This window comes from Sceloporus occidentalis, unplaced genomic scaffold (assembly GCF_023333645.1).
Source record: "Sceloporus occidentalis isolate IW3139 unplaced genomic scaffold, rSceOcc1.0.p SCAF_59, whole genome shotgun sequence".
Taxonomy (NCBI): domain Eukaryota; kingdom Metazoa; phylum Chordata; class Lepidosauria; order Squamata; family Phrynosomatidae; genus Sceloporus; species Sceloporus occidentalis.
The window spans coordinates 5,014,014-5,037,959 of NW_028317039.1; the positions used below are offsets into that span (position 1 = coordinate 5,014,014).

The following is a 23,946-nucleotide window of genomic DNA, read 5'->3' on the forward strand; positions in this document are numbered from 1 at the left end:
GCTCTCCCCCCCCCGAGATATGCTGCCACTCTCCCCCACCCGAGATATGCTGCCACTCTGTCCCCCCTGAGATATGCTGCCACTGTCCCCCCCCGAGATATGCTGCCACTGCCCCCCCCGAGATATGCTGCCACTGTCCTCCCCCCCCCCCCGAGATATGCTGCCACTATCCTCCTCCTCCTCCTCCCCCCCCAGATATGCTGCCACTCTGCCCCCCCCCCGACTTACCAGAGCAGACTCCCGGGTGTCTTGAGGGGGACATCTACGCAATACGCGTATACAACTTCCGGTGCCGGGACTCAGCGGATGTGCCGGCACCGGAAGTTGTATACGCGTATTGCATAGGTGTCCCCCGCAAGACACCCGGGAGTCTGCTCTGGTAAGTCTTGGGTGCAGAGGTAAAGCGCATCGTGTGGATTTTCACCGCTGCCGGTGAACGTCTGCACGATGCGCTTAGACAATCTCCCGTGCCAGCACTCCCCCCGTGGGAAGTGCTAGCAGGGGAGGCTGTCTGAGCGTATCAGAGAGTAGTATACGGGTCCCCTGCACCGCTGCGGGGGATCTCTATCCTAACCCTGCCCGGGCGCTAGACCCCGAATATAGGCCTCTATTCGAGCCAATACGGTAGATATTTTGTGTTTGCATGCACTATAATATCTAAATTAATTTTCAATTTAGCTTTCTATAATATATTTTTTAACAGACTGTGTAAAAAGAAGTATAAATAATTGCACTTGACTGAAATGAAGAGCGAGTATTTCAGTGAAATAAGAAATAATCATGTTTTTAAGTAAGTAGTGTTGGTAGACTGCAGGCTAAATTGGTGTATGGGAAGCAAGCCAATGTGAAGAAAGCTATCATTGATGCCACATCCACCAAAAATGAAATACTTATACAGTGATTAATGGCTCTTCAATATATCTGTTTACATTCTTATTTTGTTTGTCGGGTTATATATATATATATATGTATATTTTACCAATTAATAGGTAAAGAAGACACAACCTGACAGCATCTTGTTGTATCTGTCAAGTATTGGCATTCTGTAACACCTCCATAAATAACTGCTTCTCTTTTCTTAGTCATTCAAAATAATGTGAATGTGTTTTTCAGTGCTATGGTTGGTATGAACTAAATCCTGTGGTCTAGGGCTACCTTAGAAGTAAAGCCACAATATTTAAATGTATGAATTGTGACACTCCAATTAGAAAGACAATATCATGTACAAATGCAGCTCTCCACAGTACTCCTCACTGTACTTAGTGCCCAACAACACCTTTGTTTTCTTTTTGCTCACCGTTTTTGTGAGCCATCTACATTTAAGTGGCTTTCATCTTGTTGGCTATAGTGTATCACCTTGTACTGCTTTGTGTCTTTCATACTTTTATACATATACATCTGGCAACCTGTTTTTTTTCACTTGGAGCTGCATATCTTTGTTTTGTGAGTGCATATATTTATAATTTGTTTTATTTGCCGGATTATTGGCATATTGTGCGTGTTCATATTTTTCCCCATTGATGGTTCCTGCCTATTCCATGCTACATTTGGTAGAACCTAAACATACTCTGAAACTGAATCTATTAGTAGGACTCGGTTGGCTAGTGAGGTTTTCAGTCAGGTATATAGCTTGGCATTTTGTGAGAAGCACAGGCTAGAGCTGATTGCTTAGTGTGACTTCTCTCTTCAGTATACAAGAGCCTTTTGAGTTGGCCATGGAGATCCACATCTGCTGAGAGGAACTTGGGTCTGCTCACACATCAGCTGTACAAGCTGGGTAAGGGTTCTGCACCATGACCACATACTCATAACCATGATTTCATTAAGGTCACAAAAGTATGGTCTCTTTCTTCACACTTGTGTGGATGTCTAAAACCCTAGCTCCGGTGTTCATCCACAGTACATTGGCCTTATGTACATCTCCATAAACAGTATAACTTGAAATATAAATTTGATAATTCACTACAACTGTACAATTGGTAAAGCAGTCTGCATCTTGCGTTTATTACAATGTGCATTTATAACTTACAAGCGTGCTTACAAATGAATCATAAAACAAAAGTGATTTAATGCTTTTAAATTCAGATGACAGGACATTAAATAGTTTGTGGATAAACAAAATATATAAATCCATAAAGCAGGCAATAAATAGTTTTATGATTGAATGCTCTTGTTTATGGAGTGCTTTATTTTACATTATCCATTAGCAGTAAAACTAATTTTAATTACAACTGGTGAACTCTCCAAATGAACAATGCATGGTTGGCACCTATTCTGCAAACTAACTGATTAGGCGTCTCTATCCTTTAGATTTGGTTAGGGAGCACATTATTTTATGTTAAATCTTCAGGAAAGAAAAGTTAGCCCCATAGATCATTATTGACACTGACACCTTTGTTAAGTGAACATTGGCAGCTTAATGTGTAATGTTACTGGGGGCTTCCTCTTCAAAGCATTACGATCTAATCTTGGGTAATAAGGTCGTTCAGTGTATCTCACTGAGGCAACTAATGATTTGTCAAGAGAGCCCTTCAGTCTAATGACTCAGGAAAAGTCCAAATTACTACATTTATAATCTATATGTGGGAAAACAACAACAGAAAATACACAACTGTATTGAAGTCACAGTAGGTTCTGTTTACTAGAATGGGAAGAATAGGCCAATAGTGTAATAGAGAGAAAGAATATGTCATTGCTGGGCACAAATAAGTACACTTTTACATTTTTTTCAGTAAATATATACACATAGATTATTATTACGAAACAAGGTAAGTAGATCATGCCAGGAGCCTTCAGTCTCTTGTGCTGTCTGGACAAGCAAAATGAGAATACTGTTGAAGTTTAAAACTCTTTAGAAGGGATCTAAAAAATATAAAAGCACAGAATTTAGAAAGTCAGTGTACCAAACTTTTTCAGATTTGCAAGAAAACAATGAAGTCTCTCACGTCCCTCGTGGTTCTCGTTTAAGAGTCTTTTAGCACAGCGGATGAAATCTTTTCCAGACAGGGCTTGATACTGGATACCATGATAATGAACCATAATTTGTACAGTTCTGCCTCGTTGTCATAATAGCTGAAATGAAACCACTAATTCAGGCTGTTGTGATTTGCAATATCTAGACCTAATGGGATTGGTTATGGTTTTGACTACAGGTGGAATTGATTAGAAAATCAAAGCTAATGTGCTTAGTCCTAAACATCTCAAACTTTTTTTTTTACGCGTATGGAAACAATCCTTCCAAAAATACACCATCAAATGGTACTAAATGAAAAGGCTATTAATGAGTGCAGAACATATCCGTGGTAGAAATGCTGCCTCAATGCCCCATTTAGTCTTAGGTGAAATTACAAACAACACTAGAGAACAACTTTACATACTTTGTAGACCCTGGAGAGGTAATTTGTGTGGGGTGCAGTCTGGCTGCCTGAGCATGGTGAGAGTTGTGCATAAAACTGTAGCTGGAAAGTTACAAGTTGCCAAACTTTCCCCTTCCCCAATTAGGAGCCTCTGAAGCAGTGAAAGGCTTAATATAATATAAATAAACTGTGGTACTTTTCGCCTACAGTATTCTCTGTCCCTAAATTATCCAGTTAATGTTATCACTGCCATTCTTTTATTAGCTGTGTTCGTGTGACAGACCGAATCTATTGTTACTTAGGTTACAGTTACGTTGTGATCTCATGTCTTCGAGCTGTTATATTTGGGTGGCGTGATCTTTTTCAGCTTTTAATTATAGAGGAAACTTAATTTACGTATTCAACGATAACATACTTTAAGAATGTTTGCAAAAATGGAAGAAATATTTAAACATAGCAGTAAATGTAAGAGGCGTTTTTCCGTTCAACTTTTGCAAGTTCCAGCAAATCTTCGAACACCGAACTTTACTTTCAATTATTTGTGTAGGCCTAGGAGCTCCGAGAAGGAGAGGATACACAATCCTTTGCATCTGCCACAAAACGAAGTAACAATGCTATTGTTGTTTGTCAATCCCTTGACCTTTTTCTTGCCAAGTACCTCTATTATCCACTTTCCCCAACTGTTTCTAACCATATAATGTAGAGTACCTGCCGGAATTCAATAGGTACTGTGGTACCCACAAGCCTATTCAGAGATATCCCAAGGGGTATGTTGTTTCAAATGATTTTTGACTAAGCATTCATTTGCACCAGAAACCCTCTTGGCTCAACTTACAATGCAACTTACCCAAGAGTTCAGCATGAAGAGTGGGGCCGGAACTTTTCATACCGACTTTCTCAGTACAGATTCCTTGTATTGGAGTAATTGCTAAGACTCTATAATGTAAATACTGCTTTATCCTTATCTTACAGTTATACTTGTGAATATACATGATTACCTTTCTGAAAGGGTGGTGTTGTAACAACGCAATATTTTTAGGAAAAGTGGTAAATTGCTATTTTCCACCCAGTTCATGTGTTTAAGAATGGGTGTTGTGAAATGCTCGCTCATGAAACCCTTCTATGGACTTCCCATCCCATGCTTAAAGGTGGTAGGCAAGTGTATATGTTTCAAGATTAATAATGTTCTCCACAATTCACTATAAAATGAAACAAACTATATGTGTTAATGTGCCCAAATAAATGTTGCAAATTTCAATGACAACATCCTTGGATTAAAATAAAGTTATGTATTTTGAGATTACCCACTATGGACATAACACCACCTGAGATCCAATACATATTACATGATGTACATACCGTATTTGCCCGAATATAGGCCGCCCCCCCCTTTAATTCTTTAAAGTGGGGGTGCGGCCTATATTCGGGGTCTAGCGCAGGAATGCACAACTGGTATCGCCAGACGCCCGGGACATGCAGTTCCGGGTGCGGCCTATAATCGAGCCAATACGGTAGAATCTTTAGGAGTTGAGCATTAGCTCTGGTTGGCTCACTTCAAACAGGGTCTTCATTACAGCCAGTGGGAGCTCCTTATGAGTTTTGTAAACAAGCTGGCAAGTAGCGAATGTCTGGATGGCTCCCATTTTGTGCTCAAACAGAACAGATGTTTGTCTATCAAATTACAAAACCCGAATCACAGGTTTGCATCATGTTTCTGTAAAAACAATTTAACAACTTTTAATTTTTCTTGTTCCAGCTTATTGCTGTGTTTGATGAACTTGACACTTCCAGCAGAACTGATGGACTGACCAGCCTCACAGATCATCTCAGCACAGACTCCCTGGAAACTGAATTAGCAACTCAGTTTTCAGCACTCCAGCCACTTCGAGGAGAAATTGAAGTTACACCCTCGGCTCTTAGACTCGGTACGTAGATTTTATTTGCACTAATAATTTATCTTTCCTTGTTCACATTATCTAGGTATGGTGCATGAAACTCAAAACTTTCAGGATTCCCACCCAGCAATAGGATAGTGATGAAGGAGTTCTTTTGAGAGGTTGAGTGCTGGGCAGATTTGGCTCAGCTGTAGCTAGAAACTCATGTTGACACCAGACCTCATGCTAAAGTCTATTTGGTCTGAGAAAAAATAATTGTCTTGTTATGGCAGTCCAACCATATGATGATGTGAGTCACAAATGGCTATAGTAAAATGCCCATAGGTAGAAAATCCGGTCATGGTTCACCATTAAAATAAACTCAGAGTTCTGATCCAGTCTGCTGTCAAGGTTGTTGCATCCCCAACATGTTAATTAGAATATAATAAGTTTATCTTCTTTGAGCCCTTTTTAACATGTTTTGTTGGCAACTACAACTGTGAATGCAGCACATTTCGGGATGTGAATAACTGAGGGACATATTAGACCTCAATGATGGCTCTCGTTTTCCGAGTGCTCTGTGAGAGAAAATCTTGTATGCCACTGTTTATAGAGTATCTCTTTTTGTTCCCATTGTCTATCAGTCAGAACATAAGAGTTACCAGTCTTCACTTGTTCTTTCAAACAAGTTGTAAGTCCTCAGTCAATACCTCTGTTTCCTCCTGATGCATGCTTTTTATTTGTGTGCTTCTTTTAGTTCTTTTTTTATTTTTGCTGATTCCTAGATTTACCTCTTCTGATAATCTTTTTCCACTGACAGAAACCAGAAACATTAAAGCAGGTACAGGTTTTTGCGTGTATTATTATGCAAAGGTCTTATTTTCTACACAGTGCTTCCTTTGCCTGCCAGAGGTGTAAGACATGCTAAAATACAGCATTTTTTTCCTGCATAACACAAGGAACACTAGTTTATGAAGAAGTGTTTGTTTGTGCGCAACTAAATACTATACATTTTGTACAATGCACAATAATATTACAAATGATTACCAAAATATGGTAGCATAATATAGTAGCATTGTGACATGGATAGGGAACACAAGTATAGATGGAGCACATGCGTAGATAGCAGGACCCACTAGGACCCACTTCAGTAAGGATTAGAATTGAATCTATACTAGAATCATATAATTCAGGGGTCCTCAAACTTTTTAAACAGGGGGCCAGTTCACGGTCCCTCAGACCGTTGGAGGGCCGGACTATAGGGGCTGGCAGTATGTTCCCCCACAGGCATACAGCCTCCAGCCATACAGTATGGCTGGAGGCTGTATGCCTGTGTACTGCCCCATTTCAGTGTTCCAACCACCGCTCCGGCCATAGCAGGACCGGAGGATCGGTGGTCAGAACACCGAAGGGACGCGCCGCTGGTAAACACTTACCTCCAGCGCGCGTCCTTGCTTCTTCGCTTCTTCTCCGCTCCTCCACGCTCGGTTGCCATGGGTGCACGCATGGGACGTCAGTGACGTCGCTGCGTGTGCCTGCTCCCGGCGGTCCCCGCGTTTTTAAAGTAAACATGTGCCGCAGGGACTTCACAGAGCATCTTTCGGAACACATGGATGCCCTGAGGCAAAAACACCCGGCGGGCCGTAGTTTGAGGACCCCAGATGTAATTTAATGGCATTTGGTCCATCTGGTTTGCACTTTTTTTTCTGCTGTAGAAATCTCAAATGTTGTATTTATAGTCAGGATCCCATCAGGGCTGGTGCAAGGATTTTTGCCACCCTAGGCAGAACATAAGCCCCCAGAAGCCCCTTCCCTTTTGTCACAACCATAGTGACCGCGAGCCACGGCCGCGCTTACTGAACGAGCGCGGCTTGCAGCTACAGCCTGCACTGCCTGCGCGACTGCCTGCCTCCCATCAAGTGACTATGGGATATGCCATATTTAGTTAATTCACTTCTTTCACTTTTTATGAGTTTTAAGATGAAAATGCATGACTTGGGATTTAATAAAATTATGTTTACCCTCTACTGGTACAATAATATTTTTGGTTAATATGTTCACAATAAGGTGAACGATAGCAGCCTAGCAGATATTTAACGCTACTACGATATAAAACCTCACTTTTACAAAAAAAACTTTTTTAATAAATTGACTTTGTAGTCTTTTCACAGTGAAGACATGTTGCTTGGATATAAAATTTTATTAAGTAACCAAGCAGTTTTCAATGCCCTTATACCACAATACATTGTCAAGGGCCAAACCTAGTGAGCTTCTTACTCATTGGCAGGCTTTACAATAATCAGGGTAATTGTATGTGTAATTATTTTCTGTAAAACCCACGCCATCTCTTTCTGATCATATAACCCCAGTCACCTATAACTGGACAAGTGTACCATACTATAGTTGTTACTTCATATTGTTTTTTGCTCTGTGGCCTCCCTGTTTTGAATTTTAGCTTATCAGGAAAGCAACACAACATAGTTTTTTGTTATTTTCCATACATGCGGTTTTGGATACTTTTACATAATTATAATAATATGATTTGTAATAAGCACCAAGAATGAAAATGTACATTATTCAAAGTCCAAGTGCTCCCCGGAGACTTTCCACTTTACTGTAGTGAAAACTTACTGTATCATTAATTGAATGTCAGATGGGACGTCCTCCCTATAGAGTTTTGATGACGTGATGCACGGCAAATCAGGAATGGAAGCATATTAAGGAAATAGTACACTGGTTTAGCAAAACCAAGATAACTTTGCACCATGTAGTCACAAAGAAGCTTGTCACTAGGTGGCCACTGAGCTTCTCTTAGCTGTAATTAGTTTTTGCCCTTAATATTTTTTTTGGGGGGGAAGGGCATGTTCTAGATTTGCACACTTGCTCACTGTGTCTAGAGAGACATTATGGCTGAAACTGGAGTTTTCACAATTATGTTTCCCCTCTTGGGCAGGGAAAATGTACCTTGCTTTCGGGTCTAGGCTGCCTTCATTGGTAGGACCAGCGTGCCATCCTAATATAGATGTTTCATAAAGAAATTGTTTAAGATGCTCGTTTGTTTTTAGAACTTCAATAATAGCTGGGCATCTCAGTTTAGCGGATAGGGTAGGCTAAATAATATATTCTCCAATATAGGAATGTAATCACTGTTACTATAAGACTCATTCTACCGGAGAGAGCTACATACTGGAGAGCTTAGAAGAAGAAGCTTAGCAAGTATAATGAAATGTGTATGTTTTCAATAATCCCTCATTTTAAATTTCCAGCATCACGTACCCAGGGAGCCATGGAAATCCCTGCCAAAAATCACTAGGACTGTACGGCAGCACGATCTCAGTGTGAATTTATTAAAATAACATCTATTCACCGAGGGCTCGCTCTTGACGCTTTTTGTGCTTCATCGCTTAATCATCGCTGTGGACATCTCTGCGGAACCCTTATACTTTTCCCGCTATTTAGTTGTTATGTAAAGGATTTATTAACATGATAATTATATTCTAAATATCAAATGCCCAGTCAGTACATCAGACTAAATATTTCTCACAGCAGAGCAATCTATTAGAAATAGTTGAAAAAGCACCAAGGGAATTAGACTGTAGAGAAGTAGTCACAAAAACAAATCACCGCATAACTTGAAAAGTGCCACCCACCTAGCTGAACTAAAGGAGACGGATCTGGTTTTGCTTGCCTTTGAACTCTGAATTTGAAGCATATAATGGTTTTGTAATATTAGGCATCTTTTTTTTGTGTGGGATATCTGACATCTGCAGATATTAGCGGGAGTCCTGGGATCATTGGCTGTTATTAAAACTGTCACATTATAGTCACAGGATTTTCATCCTGCTTCATTTCCTGTAGGCTCTTTATTGTGCAACTTTGGAGCTGCCTTTCCCTCAGGCCCCTTTGACCTCCTTATCTGGACAATTAGCTATTGTAATCATACTGCAGTGCGCCAGGTTGAAAAATGGATTGAGATAAGGCCAGATGCACACAGACCTTTTATACAAAACTTTTTTATACGCAGAATTCCTTTTCTTCGTCTTCTGCAGTGTTTTATTAAAGCCGGATAAAGATTGTGATGTAGATTTTCTTTCTTTAAGCATTTTGGCCGTATGCATTTATCCATTTACAGTACAATAATGTTTTTTTTGTCTGGTATATTTTATTCTGTTGTGCTCCTGTAAAAGAAGTTTTAAAGGACAGTCATGCTGGTTTTTTTTTGGGTGGGGGGTGACAATCGGTGATAGAGACCTGTGATTTAAGTGATGTTTGGTTAGAAACTCTTCCTTGCATTAACAATGTCCCATCTACTATTTGTCTGCCACAACATTTTAAAGGAACATTATATTTGTATTACAGACAGTTGAGTTGCAGTGGGTACCACTCCTTTGGATTTTAGATGTTAAATGAAATATAGGCTAGAGTCAGACCCCCACCAGCTGACAGAGAGGATGATCCTCTGCAGGAGACCTCGATTCTCTGTCAGCCGGTGGGGGTCTGCACGATGTGCACAGACAGCTTCCGTTACTGCCCTTCACTTACGCTGAGGCTTCTATGAAGCTGCAGTGAAAGTGCCTGTCAGCAACGGAGGTTCACAAAACACCAGGGACTTGGGAGAGAGGCAGAGAAGTGTATGGGAGGGGGGAGGAGTCAGAGGAGTGTATGGGAGGGGGGAGAGAGACGGAAGTGTGAGACCCGCCGACAGTGAGGGGAATCCAGGTCCCCTGCAGCGTTGCTGGGGATCTGGATTCTAGTTTTATAATCCGATCTCTGAGGTTGGATTATATAAGGATAAAATCGATAAAAATCGATTCGACTAATTATCATTATCGATTTTCATTATCGATTATTATCGATTTTATCGATTAGTTGTTTCGGCCCTACTAGTAAGTTAGTCTAGTGGCTGCTCTTTGAAGAAACATGCTTTAGAGTAGATTGATCATGAAATGTGAGCAATATCTAGTAGATTTAGAACTTGACCAGACCATGAGGTCTGCAGCACAACAACTTTTAGTAGTTCTAAATAGCTCGCCTGGATTCCTAACGGCAGGCACTAAAACTAGTATGTGTAACACAAGGTTGAGCGCTTCCATTCTCTATTAAAATAACGACTTCTTCCTCGCTGCACCTACAGCATGTCATGCGTCATAAGACTTTAAAGATCAGGGTGCTCACAGGCAACCTTGCAATAAACGTTTTAGGGCCACCCTTAAACAAAACGAGACTCGTATACGTTTTAAAACAGTGGGTTCTCATGCATGGTTTTCTTATATTTCTACTGTTAACCTCTTCATTATCAGTTAAAAGGGTTAAAGTTCATCGTGCGTTTTGTGTTTATTTTTTCTTTCAGTCGGGAAAGGGTTAGGGTCTGTTTTCAGAAGATCCATCATATACAGTGATATCTTTTTGTTTTTTTTGTCATGATGATATGGTGGCCAGTTTTTCAGAGCTCGTCTTTTTATTTTTTATTTTTATTATAGTCGAGTTTTCCAACCAAATGAACCTTAGTGTCACCTTTGACTAGAAAGCCTCCGTTTTCTCTCTTCACGGTTGTGTCTCTCTCATAATCTAAGTTGAAAGGGTGAGGCAAGCGGTATCACTTCTTGGCCATTGTGAACTGAATCTCATTTTCTCTCTGTCACTTTCCCGTCAACTCTTTCCCTGCACTGTTATGCAGATGTGTGACTCTCCTTGAGGCTGTCAATTAAGAAATGAAATGAGCCACAATTTGTACCCTCAATTTCCACTTGTGTTGCAAAGGAATCCATTTCCCTTTTTAATTGTTTTCTTGCAAACCTTAAGAGACACAATGTACAAATGTACGTGCCACATTGTATGAGGCTGCAGAAAATCCTCAAACCTCTTTATAAAAAATAACTATTATTTTATATAGCACCATCATATTCTGCAGCACTGTAAAATGGCTTTCTTTTATTTTGCTGATGTAGTGACATTTCTCCTACTGTCTATAAATTATGTCTAAAGGCATACACCTTCTTATCTGTGTGTGCCTTGTGCAAATGTTTACATTTTATTAAGATATCTTATAGAAAATCCTGTAACTCTCACAAGTTTTATATGTCCAAATTCACATGTTTGGAGTTTGAGATACCAAGACGTAAATTCTTCTATGGATCCTAATTACTTTAGGTGTCATAGCAGATGCTTTCAACTATTAACACGTTTACCTAAGAATAAAGGTACATTTATATGTTATCTAGAGCAGATTTTGTTTCATGCACACATTTAATGAAAGATCCACTTAACTGATAATAGCTGTATTTATCTGATGACTTATGAGTCTTTGAAAATCAAGCACCGGTCTTAATTATTGTAAAATGAATGAATGAATTTGTCAGTTTCTTTATAAACCATAACACATTACTACTCACCACCTCCTAATGTTGAGGTGGTTGAGATGTGTCAAATAATGAAACGCGGACATTTTATATTTTTTTAATTACCAGAGGGTTTTTGTCTCTGTCTTATGTTCTTCATGGATCATACTGGAAGAAATTGCCCTTTCTTTGCAATTATTTTGATGAATGCAGTAATACATAATACACTCTATTATATCCTGTTACATTTAAGGTTATTTCTGATACTAATTACACCTATATATATGTTAATCATATTTTTTCTTTTTGCATTATTATTTTCAGTAAGTTTTAACATAAAAATGACCTCTTATCTTATGTATTATATATGTACGTTTCAGCTGTAATCTTGCTTCTCCATGTTTTAGATATCTGCAATAATAGCTTTACGGAACAATTTTAGAGTTTAGCTCTGGAAGTGCATGTTCAATATACTAAAACAATATAGGTAAATTACAAGAATTGTGTTACAGTGTTCTACTTGGGCTTACTGTAGGATTCCAATGAGATCTTGCCATTGACCATGCCATTGTTACATATCAAAACAGAAAACCTCAACACTTAGCATTAAATATAATGCTGAAATGAGTTATGTTGCTCACCGTGGTCACAAATAGAAATTATTTGCACAAAATTCTGATGTTTTTATAAATTGATACAAAATATAGACCTGCTGTTCACTTCGCCGTTTATGCTTACTATGCGTTAAAGATACTGCAGCATATCTATCTCTATGCTGTTTACGTATAAAATGTGGTCCTGCTGTTGAATGTGTGTTCCTTTCAGCCAGGGAGGGAAGGAAGTAAGTTGGGTTTACTATGTGTTTGCTTAATAAACCCTTGCATTGGACAGCCCCAGTGCTGCGGCACAGACCCATCAGGTAATAGGAGCTTTCATATACGTTAAAAGATAGCCAGAAACTGACTCTCAGTTGCAGCTGTTTTCCTGTGTTTTGGAAAGTGTTTACTGTTGAGCACAGAATTAGTCAAAGTGAAAAGTCCTAAAGTCTCTGTTGATGGAAACTAGAGCGATATTTGAGAATACATTGCTTTGTGTGAATCATAGGCACTTTCTAGAATATTCGTTCCCTTCCTTTAAAATACACCAACATCTGGCTGTATGTCTGTAAAATGAGCACTGACATGAGATTAGATTCTTATATCAGTTAGGGCTGCTATTTTATCTTTTTTTAACAATTGATATTTATTTACGGTATTGATCTTCTTTGTGACTGCCGCCATGGCATTAGTAGGCTCACAGGCATTATTATTAATGACGTAACACATTATACACAGCTTTTTACTAAAACATTAGGCAGCATTATGTATAAGCCTAACGTAAGGAGCCTGTCAACAGACAGTTATCCTTCACTATGACCAGGAGTTTCGGTGATCAGCAGCCAGATTTCAGGTCACGAGATTCCAAACCCGGATTAGGAATTCTGCAGATAGTGGTTCGGCCCCAACCAGTTATATTGATGCATGTTTTCATTTGCACCCCATCAATAGGCGTCTGGCTTAGAACTAATTGAAGACATTTCATGGACTAACAGACATGTTCTTCTTGCCTTAATTACTTAAAAAGTGGAATTGTGAACATCTGCATTGTGTAAAGAAGATACATAATTCTACAAGCTTTACTATATATATAGCAGCAGACCCCAAAGTCCATGCTTTAAAACAGAAGTGTCCCTCTTTGACCATTTAAAATGCTGGGAGGTATTACACTGTAGGTGTCCTGAAATTAGAATTAGAGGTACTAAGAGGGACAGTATGTGTGCAGAAGAAGAGCTGTCTGTCTCTACTGTGTTTAGCCTTTTAGCTAGATGTTGATGCCCATGGATACACAGTATAAAGAGACAAACCTTTATGTCTTGCTAAGAACATTATTTATTAATCATCTACTTGCTTTGTTGAGTTATTTACCTGGTTCATGTATTTTTCCTCCTGACATTTTACAGGCCATGTTCCTTAAAGACCAAGATAGCCTTTTCAGTGGTGAGATTAATTATTAATTGAGAAATAATTGCCAATAAAAGTAGCATGCATAGTTTTAATTAAACGCTCAGAGGGATCTTCATAGGACATTCACGGTTTTATTTCTTCCTGTTTTAGGGCTCTAAAAAAACTTATAACCAGCAACCCCTTTTAGATATAATTGATTTATCATTCTATTTATTCTTTTTTTCCTTTGGTACCTTATTTTCAGTTGATTTATAGCCCCATCCAAAAGTCATTGTTATTTAGAGAGCCATAAAATAAGCCCAATGGCATTGCACTGCTGATCTCAGAATGAGTAAATGATATGTTCTTTTCACGGAATATGTCTGTTTTACAAGGTATCAGAATTGTTTCACATCTTTTATAACATTCTCTGGTTTTCTTCGGCTATCTTGTCTTTTTCAGTGCTGTTCTATCGATCCTGACTTTCCTGAACATTGTAGTGATTTCACTCTTGGAATCGAAGTGTTTAACTTGGGATCTGGGAACCTAAACTACAGTCATGTCGTCCACAGAAATATTGAATTAACCCTTGAAGTGCCTGACAATACATAACATGTTCCCTCTTGCAAACTAAAAGGTCATGTCTCTTTCCCTTCACACTTGAACATGCCAACTAACTTTTTCATTGCTACCGTGTTACTTCTGTTCTCTAAACAATGTATCGAGAAATCGTCATTGGGGTACACTAAGCCGCAATGGCCACCAATTTAATCCACATGGATCCAATATCCACAGCATATTGTTTTCAGGACCAATAATAATTTTTTTTGTAACTCACATTTTCCAGTAGTATAGAATTTATCAAAAAGTCTGTATATTCATATAAGGTGATAACCTTATATGAATATACAGACTTTTTGATAAATGCTATACTACTGGAAAATGTGAGTTCCAAAAAAAAAAAATTATTGGTCCTGAAAACAATATGCTGCTTTGTCTTTCATGTCAAGAAATACCTCCATTAAAAAGAAAAAAAATACAGATTGGTTTTAGTCTAATTGATTAGTTCTACCTGGGATGGTATTGACTGTAGATTTTAAAAGCTATTGATTGGAAAATAACTAGTTCTGCCTTTCAGCCATTAGAGAGATAAGAAAGAAAGATAACCCTGTTGGCTGAAATGACCTGTCCATCTGGCATAACTACAGCTGTTAACAGGGCGCAAAATGTATGCATTTCACTGTCTGCTCATTTAACTCTTCTTAAACTAGAGGACATACAAATATTCAATCCAAAGTAGAGAATAAGAAGAATTTCCTTATTTGAGAAACAGGAAAAATGTTTTATTGTTGGTTTATAACCCAATGTATTCAGGACAATAATACTGCATGCTTATGGGAGGTATAAAAAGTGAATACATTTTAGTAAATACAACATTAAAAAGTGTCTTTCCTTATACTGTTTGAAGCCAAAATGGGACACAAAAGCAAGTTTACCCCAACAAAATCATTTTTTTAATGCAAACTTTCAGGGGGAAGAGGAAAATAACAGACCTGATAAGGTTTATATACTTAAATATCCACTTTGGCATAAAGTCATATTGGAGCCCATTTATCGTGTTTAGAAAATTAGACTTCTGTCTTATTAAATAACTTCTCCCTGGCTGCCTCTACTGAAAGCAAGACGATTGTGTGTGTATGCGTGTGTGTGTCCACATGTGTGTGCGTGCTTGCGTGTATACTTCACGCACATGCTCAGTGGCACTCCCATTCTAGTCAATCGGAGTCCACGTTACATGGATTTCTACATGCATTAAAATAAAAATACATATTTGTGAACTAGACTGAAACATAATGAAAGTGGAGAACCTACAGATTGCAGAAATGTTTCAGGTATTAACGTTAGCTGTATGGGAAAGATTCTTGCTTCAAGCACCACATTTTGCACTGTTAAGATTTGTGAGGGCTTATGCTAAATTTACACAACTTTTTTTTTTTTTTTTTGCTATTCTGTTCATCTGGGCTCATTCATTGGCTTTTTTCATTACACTATCTTTAATTAAGCCTCAAAATAAGACCATGTCTGTGAGTGTGTGTATAATATATATATATATATATATATATATATATATATATATATATATATATATATATATACACACACACACATGTAAGTGAACTGTAACGGCTTGTGATTATCTTCCCACGCTGGTAAATTACACCCACCCACCCATGCTGTGCTTATTTTTCTTGTACTTGCTTAATACCAATGCATGTTTTTTTCTAACTGAATCCAGTAGCAAAACACAATAACAGAAATCTACTAATATACCACTTTGCGTCCAAATTAAACTAATGTATATATCTTCCCCACCACCTATGAAAGAATTTATTTTTTAAGACTGTTTATTGATTTAGTGCAACAAAAGAAGAAGTAAGAAAAACATCTCCAAGCAGCTGTTGCTGCTTCTGCATCTTTTGTCTGATGGGCCATTTAATAGCTAAAAAAAACAAATTAGATGTTCACACAAAGAGCCACCTCTTTCTACTCTTTATATATCGGACTGTGATATCCCTGCTCCTGAAATTAGAGGTCAGCTTCATGAGGATATTGGAGCTAGTCATAGATGAACAAAACAAAATCCATAAAATATTTAAAAGAAATATTGTAAAGAAGAGGAAGAAAGTGCCTTTAAAATATTTTTAGTGTGTTGTAGGGCAAATCCACACATACAATTGTGATCTGCTATTTTCAAACCATTTTATCGTTTATCCCTATTTTTTTCTGGGACAATTATTATAGCTGAGAGTGCGAGCTGCAGTGAAGTCAGGGCTTCAGGTGAGGGGCAGAGGAAAATTGGGAAGGAGAACGACACTGATGATGTAAGAGGGAGAGTGTATATGTGCATTCGTTAGTGTATGATATCATGAGTGTGTGCATCACTGTATGGTGTTAGTGTGAGTTGTTCATATTAGTATGTGTGTGTTTTAGTAACCGGGGGCACCGAAGAAATACTTCACCAAAGTGGAACTAATCCTAGGCTTTCTGCTGGTGAGAGTATGTGAGTCAGCTGGGGAAGATGGCAAGTGGAGTTATGAAAGGAGAAGGTGTGTGAGGCAAGGGAAAATGAGGTAAGGAAGTACAAGTGATGAGATGATAGGTGAGGAAAGTGTAGAAGAGGAGAAGGTAAGTAAATTGAACCTGAGACTGAGGTTGGGGGAGGAGGAATGGAGAAAAGAGAGGAAAAAACCAAGACAGAGACATTTGGGGAGAGAGAAGGGCGACAACGGGAGGAGAAAGAGAAGTGTGAGGACGGGAGTAAATAAATGTGTGCATAGCCTAATTGAAGTGGATGCTATAGCTTACAGAACAGTATTTTTAATAAACCTGTGATTAATAATAGTGATGTTTAAAGTTTTATTAAATATTTATAAAAATACAATTTATATATATTAGTAACGCTTTAGTAGTAAGTAATGCTTTCCTGTTATTATGCTCCATAGTTGGTTGTTTTTGGTTGTGTCTAGCAGCCTTTGTAAGGGTGGACTGAAGAGACCAGAATGCTCTGTACAGCATAATTATTAGATATGTTACTCTTGGCACTATTGCAGCTGTTCTCAGGTACCATGAGTTAAAGTAGTCCCTTAATTTTAAACTGAATATATGTGAAAGAGTTTGGAAAACAAAAGTAAAATGTGCACACCAAAAATTAAACATAATGAAAAAACAGAGGATGTGGGTTGTGGCGCAACATCGGGGAGATCAACCCATACAACCCCCAAACACAATAATGAGAAAGCATAAGCAACAATGCAACTCTAAAATAACAAATATTTTTATCAATTATCAACATCATAGAAAAAATGCATTATGTTTTGACCCTAATTGGGTTTTCAGTGTTGTACAAAAGGCAGGCCGGTTAAATTAGTAATGTGTCTATTGTTGTTTCGATCAACAGATTGAGTATCAAACGTTGAGCCTGTGAGTTCTACTTTAAACTTTGGATTTCTGCAGATTAATCTGGTCTATTTACAAACAACGTGGCTGCTAGGGCTGTCCCGTTTATTAAAGTCTTCCAAAAGGATGAGCTATGTCTTCCCCACGTGAAGGTTTTCCAAATCTGGTCAGTATCTCTCAGCAGGATTCCCGCAGCTCCCTCCTCGGGTGTCATTGGCAGATTTGAAAAGTAGTTTATTAGAGACAGCTGAAAAAATGCCAGTTACAATCACTTTGCATTTGTTTCCTGTTTCAATTAAAAATTAACTTGGAATGTCAGGCTGTTTCTCCTGCTTGGCAGCTTCCAGGTTTGCAGATAAAGAAAGTTTATTGGAACAAAATTAGTTCAAACCAGTTTTTTTTTTTGTTAAGGCTAACCTAAATGTCTATGTACAGTACTCTATTTGCTACTGGATGAGGTTTTATTCAATGGGATCTTCCCTTTAAATATTAAAATAGTTTCTTGACCCAAGAAAGAAATGAAGAACAAGGCTGCTTGGGTAGGAAAAATGTTAACTGGAATATTCAAATAATTAAAACAAGCTAACGATGATGAATCTGTTTTCAGCATATATCTGTGAAACAGCTCCAAGCTCCAACTTGTATTTGTATGGAATAGAAATACATAAGTACACCCAAAAGGGTCCTTGCAAATTTTAGGTTTGAGCGGAATAGCTAAATGTTATATTGCTCTTCTCTCCGTCCTTTGTATTCTTCTGATTCTGCTTTGTGAAGTACTTGTTAAGATAGGCTCCTGACCAGTTGATTGAGTGTCAGAGTTCAAGTCCATGCAGACAGAGGGTATGTCTACTTCACCAGAAGGCTTTTTATCTTATTTCAGGCCTGCTTAAACTCCAACAAATCAAAGATGAATAGAATTTAGAACAGAGAGCATCTCCAAGAACTGCTGCCAAACCTAGTTCCAGGGAGGGCTAGACAGTTGAAATCTTCAAGGAACCCCATGGCATTATTTGTCTTTCATGTGAATTTCAAATGATAGGCCGAAACAGCTGAATTATACAAGGAAACTAAAATGTTTATAGTACTGAAATACCAGAAAAAATGACTGCTTATTGTATAACTATGGAAGAAGATCAGTCGCAAAGACATGACCTACACCAACTTAAAAATGGTTCAGAGAGGAGTTTCTGCTAAGTCTGTGTAATCCTACATACAAGTATGCAACCAATTCTTCAAAAATACAGGCCATGACATCTCTTACTCGTTATGGGTACATTATCAGCTTGGAGCAAACCTTATTACCATGTGTGTTTCCACGTACCTCAACAGTGGCTTTGAGGTGAATAATACATTTGAAAATAAACCCTCCTACGTGTCATAAGTTTTGCACTTTCATACATTTACATTCTTTCACATTTTCATGCTTTTTAAATTGTTTTAAGGCAAAGTGCATACGGTTTTTAGCAGGCTGCTATTCTCAATTACTCCTGAGAACGCTGGACGTCTTCTCACACTTCCTGCAGTTAAAGGTCTCTGCATTATAACCTCTTGATGGCCACAGTGGACTATATCATGGTTTACTCAGAGTGCGTTATTTAACAGTTGCCAAAACAGGTTTTAAGCGTACAATTTAATGTGTGTAGCAACTTTCAAGAGTTTTATTGACCAGACTATCTAGCTATCTATGCTGTATTTCTATCAGACTTCTTTCGTGAACTTTCCCATCCTTGTAATTGTGCCATGGCGCTTTTGTTATAGCTGCGGTGATGGATCTGTCTACAAACAGCGAACAGAAGAAACATATTAATATCATAACTAGTGACATTTTCCCTTTAAGTACTCCTTATCCTTGTAAGAATTTACTAAATTGGTTAGTGAACATGAGGGGTTTTTTCCCATTTTTTTCATTAGGTGATGCATAAATTACAGTAAGAATTTTTTTTTATTTATGAAAGTATGTGGTGAAATGTTCATTTGCAATGTAATGTGCTGCCTTACTTTCTCTTATCAGAAAAAAATATCTGTAATTTTGACTGTCATTATGCAAACAAGCTGTCATACATTCTGAAAACGCTCCCCGTTACGGTAATGAAGCTCTTGAGCCGAAATGAGAAATTGTGATTTCTTTAATGAATTCACCACCATGGTGCGGCTGCGGAAGTTTAGTTATTGAATGCTAAATTGTAGCATGTGCCGTACCCACAGTCTGGGCTTTTTAACACCTTTAAGGCCCCTTTTACAATATTACGGTGTCAAACGTTTGATATTGTCTACAGCTGTCAATGTAATTCTCTCTGAGAAGGACGACGATCAATAAGAAATAAATACATGTGCCATTTTTCCATAGAAACAAGGTGATACTTCATGTAATCCCCTTTCTGGTTGGATCTAAGCACAGATGGTATTGCAGCAAATATTCCAGAGCTCGCAGTTGAAAGGCTTTTTCAACTCATAATGGCTAAGCTTTATTGGTTTTCATCCCAGCCCTCACATTAAATTAACTCAATTTGTTTTATTGGTATTTAATATATTCTTATGACTAGCACAGGTAGGATTTGGATGGCATTGGAAATTTTAAATGGCTATTGACCTTCTAACCACTGAAATGCACTGGATTAATCCATTTATTTTCCTTCTGTAAGATGACAGGTCCAGATGAGAAACATTAACATTTAGCAGACATCTGTAAAAGAGATTTCCTATTACAACCATGTCTCATGCTTGTTTTAAAAAGAATGCAGCTTTCTTTTGTTATGCAGTGATCAGATGAAGCAGATTAATGGTGTCATGGTTTGTATTAGACACGGATTTGTGCTCGTCCTGATTTTTTTTCTGGTTTTCGACAGGTACCCCCCTGCTGGTGAGACGGAGTAGTGACCCCACGGTGGGCCCTGCGGCTGATTTCCGACAAGGTTCTTCCTATCCTGCTGATCACAGCAGCAAAGATGCTATACCGGTTAGTTAAAGCTATGCAAAATATTAAAAGAACTTAACATTTTCAAGGGACTTGTCTTTCATCTAAACTTTGCTTAGAGTATTGACCATGTATAAATAACTTATAAATAACGTTAACTGGCAAGCAATTGTATAATTTAACCCCTTCAATCCCCTATAGACGTACCGGGACGTCCAAAAAACGCCCACTAAGAAACCCCTATGGATGTACTGGTACGTCTAGCCCTTCGTGCAGCGTCAGGGACACATCCCTGGCGCTGCACGGGAGACCAGGCTGTCGTTTGACAGCCTGGACCTCCCCCCTGGCAGCAGAAGCCAGCGCTGCTGGCTTTCTGCTGCCCAATCTCCTGTAACAGCTTCCGGCGTGAAGCCGGAAAACTGTTACAGATAGAAATGCGCGATCGGGGTTTCCCTTCCAGGTGACGTCACTACTGACGTCACCTGGAAGTTCACGGGAGGATCGGGTATCCCTGCAGGGTCTGTCTAGACCAGACCTGGGCAAAGCACGGCCCGCGGGCCACATCCGGCCCGCTGAATAGCTCGGACCGGCCCGCAAAGAGTGTCCTGGTGACTCACCAATGAGTCCGGTGTCCCCCCCGCCCCGGTCACTTACCTTAAACTCCTGTGTTGGAAGCGTTTGTCTCGGGTGCCGGCGCTTTACGCTGGGCGCCGGCATATGACGTCAGACGCCGGCGATCAGCAGTGAAGCGCCGGCACCCGAGACAAACGCCTCACGCTTCCAACACAGGAGTTTAAGGTAAGTGACCGGGGCGGGGGGGGGAGATCCTGAGAAGGGGGGGTTAGGGAGTTAGAGGGGAGATACTGAGAAGGGGGGGTTAGGGAGTTAGAGGGGAGATACTGAGAAGGGGGGTTAGGGAGGGAGGTCTTACTGTGTGTGTGTGTCTTACTGTGTTTGTGTGTGTGTGTCTTACTGTGTGTGTGTGTGTATCTTACTGTGTCTGTGTGTGTCTCACTGTGTCTGTGTGTGTCTTACTGTGTCTGTGTGTGTCTTACTGTGTCTGTGTGTGTCTCACTGTGTCTGTGTGTGTCTTACTGTGTCTGTGTGTGTCTTACTGTGTCTGTGTGTGTCTCACTGTGTCTGTGTGTGTCTTACTGTGTCTGTGTGTGTCTTACTGTGTCTGTGTGTGTCTCACTGTGTCTGTGTGTGTCTTACTGTGTCTGTGTGTGTCTTACTGTGTCTGTGTGTGTCTTACTGCGTGTGTCTTACTGTGTTCATAGCTTATTCAGTTATTGTAATAAATATTTTAGCCCATTTTTTAGCTCAAAATATTTTTTCCTTTTTTTTCTCCTCTAAAATCTAGGTGCGTCTTATCAGCAGGTGCGTCTTATAGAGCGAAAAATACGGTATGCACTCCGAAGCCTTGTTCATTTTGTTCACTTCTGTGCTGTGCTAATAGTTATTCAGGCCTTACTTATTCAAGCACCTCTACCAATGACGTAGGCTTGAATAACTTTATTAAACAGCACATAAGTTAACAAAATGGACAAGGCTTCGGAGTTTGTAGTTTGTAGAGGTCTGGCCCTCTAAAACCATTCCAATTTCTCATGTGGCCCCATGGGAAAATTAATTGCCCACCCCTGGTCTAGACCCTGCTGGGCTACTCGATCACTCAGATGAGGGAGTTTGAGGTACCAAAAACCCCTGGGATTGAAGGGGTTAAGTGTGGCAGCATTTGTTGATGCTTGTTTAATAATAATAATAATATAAAATTTAACAGCACCATGAGCAACAGATACAGCAAATTTCTATATTTTTTCTCTTAACTGATGGGCTGATGCATGTTTATTTTAAGGCTTTATCCCCTGCTTAGATAACAAAGCCCCTTAGTGCATTAATAGACTACGAGTCAGCAAGGGTGATCGTTTCCTTTTTCTGTTCCTGAATTGGCTATGGGGCTGCGTAACTTTTTGGGTGCCAACAATGCGAACAGCAGCTTTAATTTTATTTCTTTCATTGCGCCCAACTTGTTTGAGGGAAAAGGCATAAAACCAAATTAAAGCTCCCCATGTCTGCACCTCTTTAAATGGATTTACAATATTCAGGTTCCACAGTGCATGGGTTATAATGTTCATGCTGACCATAGGACAGACACTTTAATTTATAGATGTTTACAATCGGCCATCCCATCAGCATAATAGTAAATATTTTCCTTGTTATATTTAACATAGCTTATGATAGGTTACCTTGTGGCCCTGAATTTTTTTTTCTTGTAGATTCATTTTTTGTATTTACCTTTATTGTCTTTCTTTATTGCACTTTTAAATGTAAAAGAGTGTTCATAATTGGTAGTCAGTCTGTATTTGATGTAGCCTTTGTCCTGGGTGCAGCACAGCAATAGTTAAGGGGATCCCTTAGAAATAGTTAATTTTTAGTGTTAGCAACCACCTATTTTCTCATTCATCCTGTAGAATGTTTAAGATTAATAAAATCTTTTCCTAATTGTTTTAATTCCGTGCCTCCCGCCTCAGAGGGGACACAGGCCTTCAGGTACGCACAATGCTCATTTACGAACATGTCTGCTTTTGTACAACCCACGCAGGAAGAACATTGCAAGTATTAGCGTGGCTCTTCAATGATTAATATGTTTAGATTTCGTTCTCTGCTCTGCGCATACCAGTCTAAACCAACATGTGGTTTCTGCTTTGTCTTACCCTTGGGAAAGAGGCTGTCACTCACTGGGATATAACCGAGCCAGGCCACCAGAATCCATGGCACCCCAGACAGCAGATGGCCTCGGCTTTCACAGTGACCTTCATGCTGGCTGTGTTTAGAGCTTAGCCATCTCCTTCCCCATCCTTGCACCTCTGAGACAGCCGGTCTCTCAAACCAGCTGCCTGTAATGCGTTTGAATTCATCTGAATCCCCAGGGCTACAGACCTCACCCCTGCAGCATTCTGTAGCTTTTCCAAACTGTCTGTCCAATTGTAAGCCAAAACTCCACATACAGAGCGTCCAGCTTTCAAACCTTCGAAGGTAGCAGCTTGGATTTAACTCTTTCAAGACTCAGCGGCTATAGCTCTGCCTTGCTTAAATATGTTTGCTTTGAGTGTGATATTAATTACTGACAGTCTGAAAAGGCCAGGGCTATTGTGTTACAATGAGTATAATGAAAAAAATAAGACTGGTTTGAGGTGGTTTTAACACAGTAAAGTTTTACAAACTCTAAACCCAACGAATCCATATAATTTAATGAGATGGCCCCGGCACAGACTGATGCAGTTCATGTATTGTGCTGAAGTGGTGCATTGCCATCTATACAAATACACAATTGCAACTATAGTTCGAAATGATTTTAGTACTGCTCGCTCACAATAGATTGCACTTGAAGTGTGTATTACCACCGCACAAAGTCATTTGAAAGGCATTAAATGGAGATGTAAGGAAAATAGAATTGTAAATATCTATCTACAGTGACGCACACTACAAAGCTTTTTCAAGAAAATCAATTAGCCTATGTATTAT

General features: G+C 39.1%; 1 protein-coding gene across 1 annotated transcript in view; it reads left to right on the forward strand.

Annotated features, from left to right (window-relative positions):
• LOC149287583 (partitioning defective 3 homolog B-like) overlaps window positions 1–23,946 on the forward strand; it is a 532,650-nt gene that overhangs the window by 106,209 nt on the left and 402,495 nt on the right. The window contains exons 3-4 of the mRNA XM_089492770.1: window positions 5,113–5,281; window positions 20,354–20,463. Coding sequence (XP_089348896.1) covers window positions 5,113–5,281; window positions 20,354–20,463 — 279 coding nt within the window. The remainder of the gene's footprint in view (window positions 1–5,112; window positions 5,282–20,353; window positions 20,464–23,946) is intronic.